The sequence below is a fragment of the Hyaena hyaena genome, unplaced genomic scaffold, assembly GCF_003009895.1.
Source record: "Hyaena hyaena isolate Hyena2069 unplaced genomic scaffold, ASM300989v1 scaffold_245, whole genome shotgun sequence".
NCBI lineage: Eukaryota > Metazoa > Chordata > Mammalia > Carnivora > Hyaenidae > Hyaena > Hyaena hyaena.
Window position 1 is genome coordinate 310953 of NW_024080878.1, and position 16559 is coordinate 327511.

Here is a 16559-nt window from a genome sequence, read left to right on the forward strand (position 1 = left end):
TGTTTGGAAGAGAAAGCGAATCAAAGAGAGACAAAATTAGAGAAAAGGAAACCCCAGGAGATACCACAGGGTCCAGTCCTGACCTATGTCAAAAGTAAAGGCCTCAGTGCAAGATCTGTGATCAACAAAGATGCAAAAATCCTCAACCAAATATTAGCAAACCAAATTCAACCATACATTAAAAGGATCATTCATTACATTCACCATGATCAAGTGGGATTTATTCTAGGGATGCAGGATGGCTCAATATCCACAAATCAATCAACGTATACATCACGTTAACAAAACAAAGGATAAAAATCACATGATCATCTCAATAGATGCAGAAAAAACATTTGACAAAATTCAGCATCTCTTCATGATACACTCTCAACAAAGCGGGCTTGGAGAGAACATACCTCAACATAATAAAGGCTGTATAGGATGAACTCCCACCTAACATCATACTCCAGGGTGAAAAACTGGAAGCTTTTCCTCTAAGATCAGGAACAAGATAAGGATGTTCACTCTTACCCCTTAGTTCAACATAGTATTGGAAGTCCTAGCCTCAGCAATCAGACAAAAATAAATAGAAGGCATCTAAACTGGTAAGGAATAAGTAAAACTGTCACTACTTGCAAATGACATAATATATATAGAAAACCCTGAAGACTCCACCAAAAAACTATAATAAATGAATTCAGTAAAGCTGCAGAACACAAAACTAATGTACAGGAATCTGTTTATAGACATCTGTGTTTCTATGTACTAATAATAATGTAGCAGAAAGAAAAATAAAACAATCCCATTTACAATTGCACCAAAAAGAAAAATAAAACAATCCCATTTACAATTGCACCATGTTTTAAATTTTAAAAACATGTTTATTTACTTATTTTGAGAGAGAGAGCACAAGAGCAGGGAAGGGGCAGAGGGAGAGAGAGAATCCCAAGCAGGGTCTGTGCTGTCAGCACAGAGCCCAATGGGGGCTCGAACCCATGAACCATGAGATCATGAAATGAGCCAAAACCAAGAGCTGGACGCTCAACTGACTAAGCCACCCAGGTGCTCCTGTCGAGGAATAAATTTAACCAAGGAAGTGTATTGAACAAGACTAGCACCATGTTGAACAAATCCACCATGATGACCACTCTGTGAGCTGAAGGCTTCTTCAGTATAGCACTACCCTCACACACATACTCTGAACACACCCTTAAATAGAAGCTTGGGGTATATTGTCCTTGGATCTTCTCTAGAGATAGACTGTGACTCTAAAACAGGCCCTCCCAGTTCTCCCAGCACTACTCCCCAATCTCCAGGGCTATAAAAGCAGGTCTTATGGGAGGTGGGGTTGTAGAGATCTACTCTTCTTGTGGCCACCCACAACACACTTCTCATAAGTTCTTTAAATAAACCATTTGTTAGCAAGCTGGATTCCTCGCTTTTTTCTTCGATCTATGGCTCCTTAGACCTTTGGAGATCATTCTGCATATGCCTCCCTTTCATAAAACAAGGTGAAATACCTATACTCTGCAGCCTATAAGACACCAATGAAAGAAATTAAAGACAATACAAACAAATGGAAAGATATACCACATTCACCAACTGAAAAAATATTGTTTAAATATCCATACCACCCAAAGCAACCTACAGATTCAATGCAATCTCTATCAAAACACCAATAGCATTTTTCACAGAACTAGAACAAATACTAAAATCTGAATAGAGCCACAAAACACCCCAAAAAGCCAAAGCAAACTTGAGAAGGAAGAACAAAGCTGGAAGTAGCACAATCCCAGATTTCAAGATAAACCACAAAGTTGTAGTTAGCCACTATGGTATACTATGTACTGGCACAAAAATAGACAAAAAGATCAATGGAAGAGGATAGAAATCCCAGAAAAAAAAACTCCCACACCTACACGGTAAATTACTCTGTGACAAAGGAGGCATGAATACACAATAGAGAAAAAATAGTCTTTAATAAATAGTGTTGGGAAAATGGACACTACATGCAAAAGAATAAAATGGACCATTTTCGGGGCGCCTGGATGGCTTAGTTGGTTAAGCGTCCGACTTTCGCTTAGGTCATGATCTCGTGGTTCGTGGGGTCGAGCCCCGCGTCGGGCTCTGTGCTGACTGCCAGCTCAGAGCCTGGAGCCTGTTTCAGTCTGTGACTCCCTCTCTCTCTGACCCTCCCCTGCTCACGCTGTTTCTCTCTCTCCTAGAAATAAATAAAACATTAAAAAAATTTTTTTTTTAAAAAAATTAAAAAAAAAGGACCATTTTCTTACATCATACACAAAAAATAAACTCAAAATGGATTAAAGACCTAAATGTGAGACCTGAAACCATAAAGTTCTAGAAGAAAACACAGGCAGTAATCGCTTTGACATCAGCCTTGGTGACATTCTCCTGGAGAGATCTCCTCAGGCAAGGGTGTTGTTGCAAAACAACAGCAAAAATAAACTATCAAGACTACCCTAAAAGAAAAAGCTTTTGCACAGCAAAGGAAATCAACAAAATGAAAAGGCAACCTGCTGAATGGGAGTAGATATTTACAAATGATATTTCTGATAAGGAGTTAATACCCAAAGTACATAAACAACTTTTATAACTCAACACCAAACCACCCTCCCCCCATCAACAAATAATCCAATTAAAAGAGGCAGATGACCTGAACAGATATTTTTCCAAAGAAGACATCCAGATGGCCAACAGACACATGAAAAGATGCTCAACATCACTCATCATCAGGGAAATACAAATCAAAACCACAATGAGGCATCATCTTACACTTCACAGAATCGCTAGAATCAAAAAAGACGAGAACAAGTATTGGCAAGGATGCAGAGAAAAAAGAGCCCTTGTACACTGTTGGTGGGAATGTACATTCATGTAGTCACTGTGGAAGACAGTACAGAGGTTCTTCAAAAAATTAAAAACAGAAATACTATATGATCCAGTAATTCCACTACTCAGCATTTACCCAAAGAAAACAGCACCACTAATTCAGAAAGTATGTACCCCTATGTTTACTGCAGCATTATTTACAACAGCCAAGATACGGAAGCAACCCAAATGTCCATCAATGAGATGAATGGATAAAGATGTACACACACACACACACACACACACACACAGGAATGTTATTGCTAAGCCATAAAAAAGAATGAGACCTTGCCATTCACAACATGGATGGACCTAGAAAGTATTATGCTAAGTGAAATCAGTCAGAGAAAGACAAATAACATGATATCCCTTACATGTGGAAGCTAAAAAAACAAAACAAACCAAAACAAGACACAGAAACAGACTTAAATACAGAGAACAAACTGGTGGTTGCTGGTAGGGGGAGTAGGCAAAATAGGTAAAGCACATTAAGAGACATAAACTTCCAGTTATAAAATAAGTCATGTAGATGAAAAGTATGCCACAGAGAATATGATACTGTAATGATGTATGGTGACAGGTGTAACTATATTTATTGTAGTGAGCACTGTAATTTATATTGAAACTAATGGAACACTGTATGCCAACCTCAAAAAAAGAAAAGGTAAAGGCATTCATTCATTCATTTATTTTCATTCATTCATTCACCCATTCTTCCCTTTCAACTAATACTTTTTTATTTATTTATTTATTTTTTTAAAATGTTTTATTTATTTCTAGGAGAGAGAGAGAGAGACAGCATGAGCAGGGGAGGGTCAGAGAGAGAGGGAGACACAGAATTGGAAACAGGTTCGAGGCTCTGAGCTGGCTGTCAGCACAGAGCCCGACGCTGGGCTCGAACCCATGAACCTTGAGATCATGACCTGAGCGAAAGTCGGACGCTTAACCGACTAAGCCACCCAGGCGCCCCATCAACTAATACTTTTTTAAAGCCTACTGTTGGCCTGTGCTAGGCTCTGGGAATAATACAGATAATCCCTGCCCTAGCAGAGTTTAGAATCTTTTGCAAGGAGACAGAATTATTAACTAGAAATAAATAATAAGACATGGTGATTGATAAGATATAGAAGTGAGGGAAAAGGTCAGTCAGGGATAACATCCAATTTCTGCTTTGGGCGTCTGAGTAGATGATGGAGCCATTTGCTGAGATGGAGAATATTAAAGGTGAAGTAGGGTCAGCTGAGGACAGATGATGATTTTCATTTCGCACATTCACTCATTCAAGAGACATTTATCAACTGAAGATGAGCAGCTAATGTATGAGATATGTTCAGTAGGACCCTAAATACAGGGGTTAGGAAGCGAAGTATCTTCGCAAAAAATGCCATGGTTTACTCTCCTACCATAATACAGGTATACAAATGCTTATATCAAAAGTGAGTATCTATTCTTTTTCAACAGTAATGATTTCCTTAGTATCTACTATGTGAACACAGTGAACAAAACAGACTAAGTCTGTCCTCAATAAGTTCATATCCCAGCAATGCACGCCATAAAGTCCCACACGCATCCTCAAGGTGCCTGCTAAAGCTGTTTTCTGCCCAACATTGCACCCTCACTTCTTCCTCAGGCCACGCCATGCTTCCAGGAAGTCAATGATTACAACTGGACATACTGCTTCAGGAAGGAAACTTTGGTGATCGTAAGGACAGAAATAAGAACACTTCAATTCTGATTCCTGGATCCTTTCCTTAGTCTGTCCCTGGGATGGATTTTGTGCTAAGTGTCATTCTTAATCTATTTTCTCTTTTCTCTCTGTCTCAAGCAGATTAAAAAAAAAGTATAATTTTAAGTAAAACCAGATTATTAGACAGCTATGAAATCATCTTCAAGAGAACCTGGTTACTTGGCCCTGTAGCATGCTCCTAAACTTCCCCTCACAAAAATGTACACACACAACACAGACTCTTGAAAGCTGAGACTCTGGTAAGCAGATGGTATGAAAATGGGAATGCTTAGTGAGAAGTCATATGTAAGTGACAAATAAGTTGACAATTATATACAATGAAACTAAGTGGTCCAGAACTTAAAAGCAAAATTTTGAACTGATTCTCTAAATGGGAAATAGTCCAAGTCCTGTTATGTGAAAACCTACCTCTCACCATTAGGTCCCACTCTGTTAATTAATTTTTCCATGGCTTCCTCGGTCTCCTTCAGTTTTTCTTGCAGTTGAACAAGCTCAAAGTTGGCTGAAAAACAAGCATCAATCTAAGAACTGTAATACATAACTTCCAAAGCTCTTTTCTGAAACTGGCTGGCTGGGACACACTACAATAATCTCACCATTGTGAAATTCAGTACAGAGGCTCAGAGTCCCTCTAACTGATCCAGCTAGGACACAAAGGGTACCACGGTGAGGCCCTGAGATATCAAGGATGTGTGTTTAGGGAGTAATGAACAAATCACACTCTTACACACAGAAACACAGCAGAACCAGCTAAAGAAAATACCTAGGAGTGAAAAAATACCCCTACACAGTCACCCAACAAGAAATGAAAAAGATAAACACAGCCTTTCTAATCCAAGTGATGCTGGAGGGTAAAGTACCAAACCTGCAAGGTACTTCAGAAAAAGATTTAAGACCCCGAAAAGAGCAATTTTTCACCTGTACCCAAAGTCTGAAAACATATCTAGATAATGGTTTAAATATTATGCTGCTTCTTTAGGGGAAGTCTTGAGCTAGGGCTGAAGCCTCCCTACCCAAGGTTTCCAACCAACTCCTTTGGGGTGAAATGGTGTAACCCTGGCTCCCAATATTCTCAATAAAGCTCAAGAGAAATCACATCTATCTACTGAAATTAACATTAAGACCCTAAAAATAGGTCTGAAAAAATAAGTCAGTGAGTACATTAACTTTAAGGCATCAGGAAAATAAAATGCTATTTATTATGCAGATAGTACAGTTTTTCTGTTTCATACCTGAGTACCCTTCTACCCAGATCTATTTAGAAGGTAAAATATAGCATCTCAAATATTTAATATTTCTAGAACATATTCTTTTGCATGCAGTTAACATCTGTAAAGTGTCTAGAGAACTGTGCCATGTAAATGCTCATTTTTATTTTCTGCATGTTTCAAAATTGAAAAATAAGTAGATATAACTGCTACATTATAAAACAGCTATTCTTAGGAATTCATTTTATTACTTTTTTGCTACTCTTTGTCCAAAAATCTTTTCAAAATTATTTTTCTGATCCATTTACCATCATTGTTGGTTAGACATTATCACAAAGCTTTCTTAAAGAATTCCTTCACTATTTAAGATTTAAAACAAAATTTTTTTTAATGTTTATTTATTTTTGAGAGAGAGAGCAAGCAAGAGAGGGCGAGCAGGGGAGGGGCAGAGAGAAAGGGAGACAGAATCTGAAGCAGCCTCCAGGGCTCTGAGCTGTCAGCACAGAGCCTAACTCAGGGCTCGAACCCAAAAACTGTGAGATTATGACCTGAAGTTGGACACCCAACCAACTGAGCCACCCAGGTGCCCCATAAGATTTCTAAAAAGGATTCAGACTGTGACTGGGGTATCTACTCCCACATAGAACCTGGAGTAAATCTAAAAAGCAGTTACAGCTGAGGGCAGATGCTTCAGGGGCTCAGCCTCATTTCATTGTGGTGCTGTCTTTCTTCTAAAAACTTCTGATGAGGCTCCATTAGCCACAGGATAAAGCAATTAGGCCTCCAAGATCTGCAACAATATGGCTTAACCTGCCTACCCTTCAGGCCACCTTTCCTGCAGCTGTCCTACATCAGGTCGGGTCTTACTAGGGTCATCCCATCTATGGAATCAGGACCCAGCTGAAGATCATTCCCTGCAAGGCTTTCACCAAGTCCCTTTCAGACAGTAAACTTTTTATCAAGTTATTTTTCCTGACCACCTTCATTTCCTCAGAGAGCACAGAATATTCTACTTGGTCAGTAAATACTTGATGACCAAGTCAGAGTGTTAAACTCTGCCCTAGATCTAATAACGGATTTTGGCATTGGCTTGATCTCTCTTCCTTAGTTTTCCTTTCCGTGAAATAAAAGATATTTGATACCAATATTCTAAAGCCTGGAAAATGAGAAGTAACTCATGCCAAATGTGAAATATAAATTTGCTAATATAAAAAAGTGATGGTTTTGTACTTTTTGTAACTCTTTCTCTTAAAAGCCCACCGTCAATATGGAAACTTGAGAATTCCCAGAGCTTAGGTAGAAATGGCATCAGATTAATTTGGGGCAGCTTCTGAGAAATATCCACAGACTGTCCCTCTGGCTACATTATGGTGGTCTGACTCAATAAAACTTGTGCATCTACTGAAAAGGAGAACTTACTAATTTTCCTGTGGGTGTTTCCAGCTGTGGCCGTAGAGCATTTCCGATCCTCTGCAGGAGTTTTCCCCTTTGAAAGCTGAGAATTGAAGGAGGTACAGCACATCAACAGCAGTTCAGAACCTTAAAGTCATGGAACCCCTCATATTAAACGAAAAAAGAAAAGATTGGGAGACAAAAATTACATCAGAAATCGAATAGCAATACTAGAGAAACATCTCAAAAAAAAATAAAGGGGGGAGAGAAGGAGATATAGAAGGTTCCTGAGTAAAAAACCATCAAGGCACAAGGACAAAAAAAATCTCTTTCCAGGTCATCTGCTCTACACACATTCATCTAAAAGGAGGTGTACAGACCTCGGGGATGTTCTTACAGAGGTGACTGGGCTCACTGCAGAGTGCCTGGGCAAGAAGGAACTCACCCTCTTGCTCTGGTTAGAGGGGAACAGGAAGTACTTAAGATTCCCAAAAAGGACGCAGAACGTGACTTCCGATCCACTTCACAGTGTCAAGGCCCATAGCCTGCTGAGGCCTGCCTGAAGGTAGAACTTAACTGGGAATCTGCTTTTTAAAGACCCAAACCATGTGTCCCCAGAGCTAGGAAACAGCAGGCTTAGTTTCAGGATGTGGCAGTTTGGTTTCAGAATTACTGCAGAGGCGGTTAAAAACAGTACCTCATACCTCTGGAAGGGGAAAAAAGGACAAAGTGCTGTTGGTATGGTCATTATTTGGTCTCACAGTGGCTACTTGGAAATCACTGTGCTAATCCTAATGATAAAGTTCTTACAATATCTTTATGCCTTTTCAACTTGCAAAGATATCCAATCAAAGAAAAAAAATTAGGGTGGGAGGGGGCTTTGAACTTTATTGCTCACTGTATTAGCAACTAGAAGACCCAGATTCAAGTCCCCATTCTGCATTTCTAGTTGTAAATTCTAGGGCAAACCATTTAAGCTCTGAGAGAAGATTTTCTCTTCTATAAAACTGAGATAACAGTTATCCTAAGTACCTCATAAAGAGGAAGCAAGGTTTAAAGAGGATTTGAATAAAGGTTATGAACTGTAAAGAGTTTTAATGCCAACAATGATTTTTATTATGATATTAGATTTTATTGACATAATATGATCAAGATGATTCTACTTACCTTAAATAGAATATATAGTATATATAAAAAAATGCCAAAACCATAGATTGGAATAATCTGTCCCATCAGGCCTCTTCCACTACCTCCTCCTCCAGTGCCTCCACCTGATCCTTTGGCCTTGGCAAATGCTTCTGCGAGGTGAGACCTCTGGAAACGAGCCCCAGAGGTCTGGCCATCTGAGGGTGGCTGGTGATGATGCATCATAGGTGGGAATCGACCCAGCTTTCCTGAGAAAATAATCAGTATTTATTTCTTCTACTATTTTAAATATTGCTATTAGGAAAACACCCCATGCACTAAGGCATAAATAACAGAAGCCAACTACAAACACGTTTAAGAAAAAACAGGAACTTGATTATAAGGATATAGAGATATCACACAGAAAATCAACAAGATAGCAGCAATCTCTAGGAGTTCACCCAAACCCATTTTCCCTTCCTTTTTAGGTCTTTAGCTTGGTAACATTTTTTTATAGCTTCCTATATAGTTAAATGAAGCTATGTGATGGAGTTCCAACCAGAGGAATGTGAGTGATATGTGCTGGTTCAAGGCCTGGCCTATAAAACTTTCCATGTACTAAACTCCACTTTCATTTCCCTTCTGCAGGCTCATACTGATACCTAAGGAGACCTATGCAGTCATGTTATGAAATGACAGAGCCTCCATCAATCTAGGTTCATGAATAACTATGTGGCACAGAGCCCTCCATTGCTACCACCCCACCAACTTAGAACCATCTGGACCTGTTTATGGGAGTGAGAAATAAACTTCTATTCTGTTAGGGGCATTATACACTTTGGAGTCTGTCACAGCAGATAGCCACCCCTAACTAATACAGAAAAGGAAATGTGATCTGGTCTCAGAAGAGAGAACTACCCAAACTGGGAAGCGGGAAAGCTCAGGATCTGGGACAGCTACTCTCACATTCCACTTCAATCTCCCTCTTAATGGGGCCATAAGGCTTTTTTTTTCTTTTGTGTTTCTCTGTGCAGATCTTCTTCATTCTCCCTTATGTGGAGACCATTTCTTTAGCTTCTTTGTGAACACAGAGGAAGACAGTAACCCGCAAGCTCCTCAATTTGCAGATCCTTCAAGAGACCAGCACAGACTCATCACAATTCCAAATTCCTTGGAGGAAGATTCTGAATATTCAGCTTGGGTAGGTATGCATCCCTTTCCGTTCAGCTATAACTGAGCAGACATGATTCACAAAAGGTAGCACAAACACGGTCAAATGGTTCTGTTAGTGGAAGCACAGAGCTTGGAGAAAGGAGTGTGCATCAATGTTCTTGCAGTTTTTCCTCCATCAGGGGCCAACATTAACACCAACTGCCAAGCTCCTGAGAGCCACATTTGAGAAAGCAAAGTACTTTCTTCAAAAGGCCGTATAAACAAGCTTGTGTGGAAAACCAATGGGAACTACCACTACAGAGCAGAAAACACTAGAGAGCAGAAAGACTTCATAAATCAGACTGTAAAAATACAAACTAAGAGTGAAATATAGTGAATTTGACTTTAACAAAATTAAAGATTTCTGTTTGAGAAAGAATACCATGAACAGAGTTAAAATAGAAGACACACAAGGAAGACCTTATGCAACATCTAGAATTAATGAGATTAAATAATTAAAACAGACAAGGAATTTCTACAATTTGATATTAAAAAAATCGTAAGAAACCCAATAGAAAGAGCCTAAAGAAAGAGAAGCTTAAAGGATTAGCAAGTAAATAAAGAAATGATTAAATTCCAAGAAAAACCAACGAGTAAAATACAAATTAAAACAATGAGATTGCATTGTTCATATCAATTAGAAGGGCAAAAATTAGAATGGCGGATAACAGCAAATGTTGACAAACATGGTGAAGCAAGAACTCTCATCCTCTGTGTAAGAAGGCAAACTGATCTAGCCATTCAGCTAGTGACATCATGTCTATGTCCTAGGTGATCTAGTGATCCCACTCTGGTGGATAAATTCCAGAGAAATTCTCAAGAAGGATGGTCTATATGCAAATTATAGCCTTTATAGACCTGTGTGAGAATCTGCTGTGATGATCATGTAGCAGGGAGCTTGAAGTAACTCTGATTTTGATAATTAGAAGAATGGAAAATCAAGCCAGAGTGGATACAAATATGGAATTGTATGTAGCTTTTAGAAATCACACTTCAGATGTGCCTATAGCAACATGAACATCTTAAAAAGCACAGAACTGAGTAAAAAAATAAGCAAATACCATTATGAAAGCTGAAGGCATCATAATTATACTACATATGTCCTACATATATACTACATATATAAGTAAATACAAAAGTATAAGGACATAAAACACAGAATGGATACATATGAATGAAGAAGAGAATGGGTATATGGACTGAAGATAAAGAGTTAAAAAGAAAATAATAAGAAAGGAAACTTGCACTCATGATGTTAAAAAGTTGCTATAAATTGCTGACTATCTTTAAGTCAACTGTGCTCCTGAGGTTAGAAAGAAGGTGGGTGGTCAGGTAGGGAGGTAAGACAGCTAGCTACTAGGTTTGAAAGCTGCCTTCTGCCTTGTATCTTTTCTTAGCCTACTCCACTCTAATAATCCTCCTTTCCCTCCCAATACTGACTTTGAAGGACATGGGAATTATGGAAAGAAATGCTTTTTAAGGGTAGGTCAGCAACAGAAGCAGAGCTTCAGACAGTAGAAGGAAACCAAGTCAACACTCCTTATTCTGACTGCTATTGACTATGTAGCTGTTAAATGGTCAAGGATTTTAATATATTAAGTGGTGAGTAATGGCTTTAAGGTTATAATACACCTTCAAAAAATGCCTAGCCAGTATTCAAGAAGCTAACTGTCCTCTTGAGAAAATGTGATATATCAGATGGCCTAGTGTTCAATATGCTAGATTTAGTAACTGGAGTATATGTTGTTGAACTTTATTTTACCATACTAAGAACACAGGCTTCAAAACTTGATATAAAGCAAAAAAAAAAAAAGTTAAAAATTAAATCAGGTAACGGCAACAAAAGGCATTATTTTGCATTTCTAAAATTGAAAAATGATGACAATGCTGAACACTGTACATCTCTTCCCCAAATTTTTATAGTCTGTCAGCCAGGAAGATACTATTACTGGACAGCTATTATGTTCAGGACTCTGTGCTGTAGGTAGGAGAGAGCCATAAATATAATAGAAACAATAGTTGCACACTGAACAATGCTTTTAAAAAGTAGTATATTCAAAACAAATAAACACCACCACGAAAGGACAGGCTATCCTGGGCTTGTTACTAGGCAAACTAAATGTCTAAGCATTAAAAGAATGCAAAAAGAAAAAAGAAAAAGGGGGAAAATGGGATCACTGAAGAGAATGAGACACAGAACAGCAGAGAGGCAAAGGCATGCCAGGTGGAAAGAAGAACATCTGCAACAAGATGCTGAGAGAGAACAAGTAAGAACAAAGAATAAATAAGGCCAACTACCAAATTAGTTTGGCTCCACTTGGGGAAGTAACAAGAGATAACAGGGAAGTGGAGGAGGAGGGTTGAAATGCCAACCTGTGGTGTATAAATTTGATAGTATGGGTCTAAGATCAGGGAAATGACTTAATGAGAAGGGAGTCTGAAAGGGATTGAATCTAGCATTTGAGTACAGGGGCTAATGCAGAGAGAAGCCAGGGTGTGAGAAATCAGCAAGAAGACTACTGGTATAGCAGCAGCCTGAGGTGCTGGCTATAGCTATAAAGAGGAAGGAATAGATCTCAGGGCTCTTAGCATGAAGTGATCAACATTTAATACTGAAAAGAACATAAAGCTAATGAGGGAAGAGGTCAGAAATATGAAGAGAAGATAATGAAAACCATGGTGAGCTTATGACAAGGGGAAGATTGGGTACACATTTTTCACACACTAAGTTCCAGGTGTTGATGGCACATTCAAAGGAAATTGTTATTAGACTACAGTTAGGCTTGAGAAGAACCTCTAAGCTACTAACTAAATGAAAAAGCGAATTAAAACATTAAGGGAGTGAACTATTCCCATATTAAAAGTGTTGGTGGGATAGGTATACTTACGTGCAAAAAGAGGAAGAAAAACGGAGCTGTCAAGAAGACCAGAAGCAAACCAGTCTCCTTACAAAAATCATCATCATCATCATCATCATCATCATCATCATCAAAGAAGGACAACTGAGAATTCTGGAAGAAACTGCTAAAAGACTAATAATGACAACCCCTGTTTTGAGACACAATGTATCCTTGGGAGAAAGGATGGCCACCATATGAAATCTTGACTGTCCACCTATTTAGAAAATAACAGAAAACCAAAATACTACAAAGCATCATACAATCTGCAGAGTCAGAAGGAGGCTTAAAAATCATCCAGTCTTTGAACAAATGGTATGGAGACAACTAGATATCCACATGCAAAAAAGGAAAGGGGGACCTCTACTTCACACTATTTTTAAAAATTAACTCAAAATTGATTAAACACCTAACTGTAGGAAAACTATACAACTCTTAGAAGAAAACACAGACCTAATTCTTTGTGACCTTGAATTAGGCAATGATTTCTTAGGAGACCAAAATCACAAGCAAACAAAGAAAAAATAGGCAAACTGGACTTCATCAATTTAAAACTTTTGTGCTACAAAGGATACCTTCAAAAAAGTAAAGACAAGGGGCGCCTGGGTGGCTTAGTCGGTTAAGCGTCCGACTTTCGCTTAGGTCATGATCTCACGGTTCGTGGGTTCGAGCCCCGCGTCGGGCTCTGTGCTGACTGCCAGCTCAGAGCCTGGAGCCTGTTTCAGTCTGTAACTCCCTCTCTCTCTGACCCTCCCCTGCTCACTCTCTCTCTCTAGAAATAAATTAAAAAAAAAATTAAAAAAAAAAAAAAGTAAAGACAAAACACTGAATAGGAACAAATATTTGTGAATCACAGATCTGATAAGCTTCTAGTATCCAAAATACATAAAGAACTCTTAACACTCAACAACAAATAATCCAATTAAAAATGGTCAAAGGCTCTTTCTCCAAAGAAAAGATCTAGAAATGGCAAATAAGCACACAAAAAGATGTTCAACACCACTAGCCATCAAGGAACTCCAAATTAAACCCACAATGAGATACACTCAGTTGGTTAAGTGTGACTTTTGGCTCAGGTCATGATGTCATAGTTTGCGGGTTTAAGTCCTGCATTGGGCTCTGTGTGACAGCTCAGAGCCTGAAGTCTGCTTGGGATTCTGTGTCTCCCTCTCTCTCTGCCCCTCCCATGCTCACACTCTGTCTCTCTCTCTCAAAACAAAAACCCACAAACAACAACAAAAACACATTAAAAAACAGATAATAAAGTGTTGGCAAGGATGTGGAGAAAATCGAATTCTCACACTCTGCTGATGGGACTGCAGAACAGTGTAGCCACTTTGAAAAACAGCCTGGCAGTTCTTCAGAAGGGTAAACAAAGTTTCCATATGACCCAGCAATCCTACTCTTAGGTATGTACCAAAGAAGAATATGTTCACAAAAAAACTTGTACAAAAATGTTTATAGCAGCATTTTTCACACTTAGCAAAGAGTCCATCAACTTACAAATGGGTAAGTAAAATGTGGTATATCCATGGAGTATTAATTAGCCATAAAGAGAATAAAGTACTGACACATGCTACAATGCAGATGAACTTTGCAAACATTAAGTAAAAAGAAAGAGCTAGTCATGCAAGACCATATATTACATGATTCCATTAATAAGAATTGTCCAGAATTGGCAAATCTATGGAGACAAAAGTAGACTGGTGTTTGCTTAGGGGTGAGGGGGGAAGAAGAGTGACTGCTAATGGGAATGAAGTGTTTGTCTGTATGTGGGAGGGGTGATACAAATGTTCTAAAATTGACTGAGGTGATAGTTGCCCAACTCTGTGACTATATTAAAAACCACTGACAATACACTTTAAATAAATAAATTGCCTGGTATGTGAATTATATCTCAATAAAGCTTTTTAAAAAGTCATCTACTCCAACCATCTGTGTTCAATAATACCCTCCCCTTCCTTAAGTGGAGGACCTGGCTTTGCTGAATATCATCAAACAGGGAACTCAGTATTGCCACCTCTGAACAGCTCTGTTAGAATGGTCTTCTTTATACTGAGTTAATGAGTGAGTAATGGGAGAAAGAAAGGAAATAAAACATAGGGTTTCAAAAAGCAACATGAATGTGATATGGCAAAAAAGTAGGGAAATATGTGATAGTTTGCAGACTGGAAAGTAGAGGAATACTTTTTTCAAAGTTAAGTAAGAGAAGGAAATTAGGGAGCAATGCAAATTATAGGCTGGACAGTAAAAATATGTTTTATATCTTGGAGAAGTATGAATATATATTTTGTACTTGGTGTAATACTTCACATATTTATTACTGAACACTTAATCTACCAGACACAGAGATTAAGATGATAAATAAAACAGTTCATATCTTTAAAGAATTTACAGACAGGCAATACAGTTACAGCAACAAGGCAACTAACTATGCCTTAACCATCAAACCCAATCGCTTTTCCAGTCAGGTCTCACTCTAAGACTCCTCTGGCAAGGGGGCACCTGGTGGCTCAGTTGATTAAGTGTCCAATTTCAGTTCAGATCTTGATCTCACCAGTTCGAGCTCCGCATGGGGCTTTCTGCTGTCAGCACAGAGCCCGCTTCAGATCCTCTGAAACTCATCTGCCCCTCCCCTACTTGCTCTCAAAGATAAACATGAAGAAAAAGAAAGACTCATCTGGCAATACAAGAAAATGATTATCACATACTACTCATTCAGTAAATATGTGCTTGATCTGAATAAATCCTTGTCAAACTTTCCTGCCTTAATCTCTGGCAAATCAATCTCCTGAGCTCTTCTTTTCCTACCGCCTGGTCTTTCAACCTATTCTTTCTCAGTCTCTTGCATAGGTTTTTCTTTAATTCTCTCCTGGAGATTTTTGTCTCAAACATATTCTTTTTCTTCTTCCTTTGGCAAATTCACTCATTCTGACAGGCTCATAATTTCCAAAATATACAGCTCTAGTTCTGATCTTTCTCTCTCAAGTTCCTGTCTCTTATCTCTAAGTCCCGTTAGTATGTATGTCCTTTTGTAGGACTATCATATCAAATCTAAAAATGAAACTTTCACCTTCCAAACCCTGGTGTCTCCTCATGTTCATGTGTGTTTTAAATAGAGTTATTCTCCTAGACCTTTAGACCTCTGCCACCTGTGACCAAAGGTACTCTTGAGATGGTAGGCTGGGGTCAGAATGTTCAATGTGGAATAGATTTGTTCCCCTCCCCCCATAAAGTTAACTGTCCTCAACAGGGAACAACTTCTAAGAAACAACTTTCTAAGAAATGTGGTACCAAGATCTAAGGTTGGTACCACATTTCTTAGAACCGAACCCAGAAGGTTTAAAAGTTCACTGGCTATAAAACATTTGTAAAGGTCTAGATGAAATAATTTTTTTAAAAAAGAAATTCTTAAAGTGAAATACTCCAAGTGTACAAAAAAGTATAAATGATAATGTCTGAGCACTTTTAGTTATGTGGTAGGCAGGTATACAACGGGAACACCAGCATACTGTGTCCCACCCTGAGACAGCCACAGCTCTGAATTCAGTTATTAGAATGTATGCTCTATACTTTACTACACCCATAAACAACACACAATGCTGCCTGGAGTTTTAAAATTTTATATCATGAATGGATAGTACTGACAGCTATATAGTAATATGAATATACTTAATGACACTGTATATACCAACTGGTTAAAATGATAAATTTTATGTTAATTTATATTTTACAATTTTAAAACAACTTTTACACAATGGTATCATACTGTATTCATTCTTCTGCAGCTTCCCTTGTGTGTCCTTTTTTCTGGGTGGGGATCAGTATTTTGGCCTAGAAATGTACCATGTTGATATATGTAGCTCTAGTTAATTCACTCCGTCTGCTATACAGCATCTCCTTGTAGTCCATTATCACAATTTATTTACCTCCTCCCCAGCTGATGAATATTTAGGTTACTTTCTATTTTTCACTATGACAAAGATCTTCCTTATAGCTACATTACAAAAAGGGTTTGTGGTTTTTAAAAAATTTTGCTTAAAAAAACAGCTCAAGAGATCAGAACATTAAAATTGCACTTTTCAAAATAGAAAACAGCTGTGTTCA

At 38.3% G+C, this 16559-nt stretch overlaps 1 protein-coding gene across 7 annotated transcripts in view; it reads right to left on the reverse strand.

Moving 5' to 3' along the window:
* The window catches only part of RIC3 (RIC3 acetylcholine receptor chaperone), a 66382-nt gene that overhangs the window by 21943 nt on the left and 27880 nt on the right, over positions 1-16559 (reverse strand). For 6 of the 7 annotated variants that reach the window (XR_005530567.1, XM_039244602.1, XM_039244600.1 and 3 more), the window contains exons 2-4: positions 8386-8612; positions 7246-7321; positions 5027-5120 (exon numbers count right to left, since the gene is read on the reverse strand). Coding sequence is in view for 6 of the 7 variants with exons in the window: in XM_039244602.1 (XP_039100533.1) it covers positions 5027-5120; positions 7246-7321; positions 8386-8612 (397 nt within the window). In the remaining variant the exon portion in view is untranslated. The remainder of the gene's footprint in view (positions 1-5026; positions 5121-7245; positions 7322-8385; positions 8613-16559) is intronic. The other variant, XM_039244603.1, reaches the window with a different exon arrangement.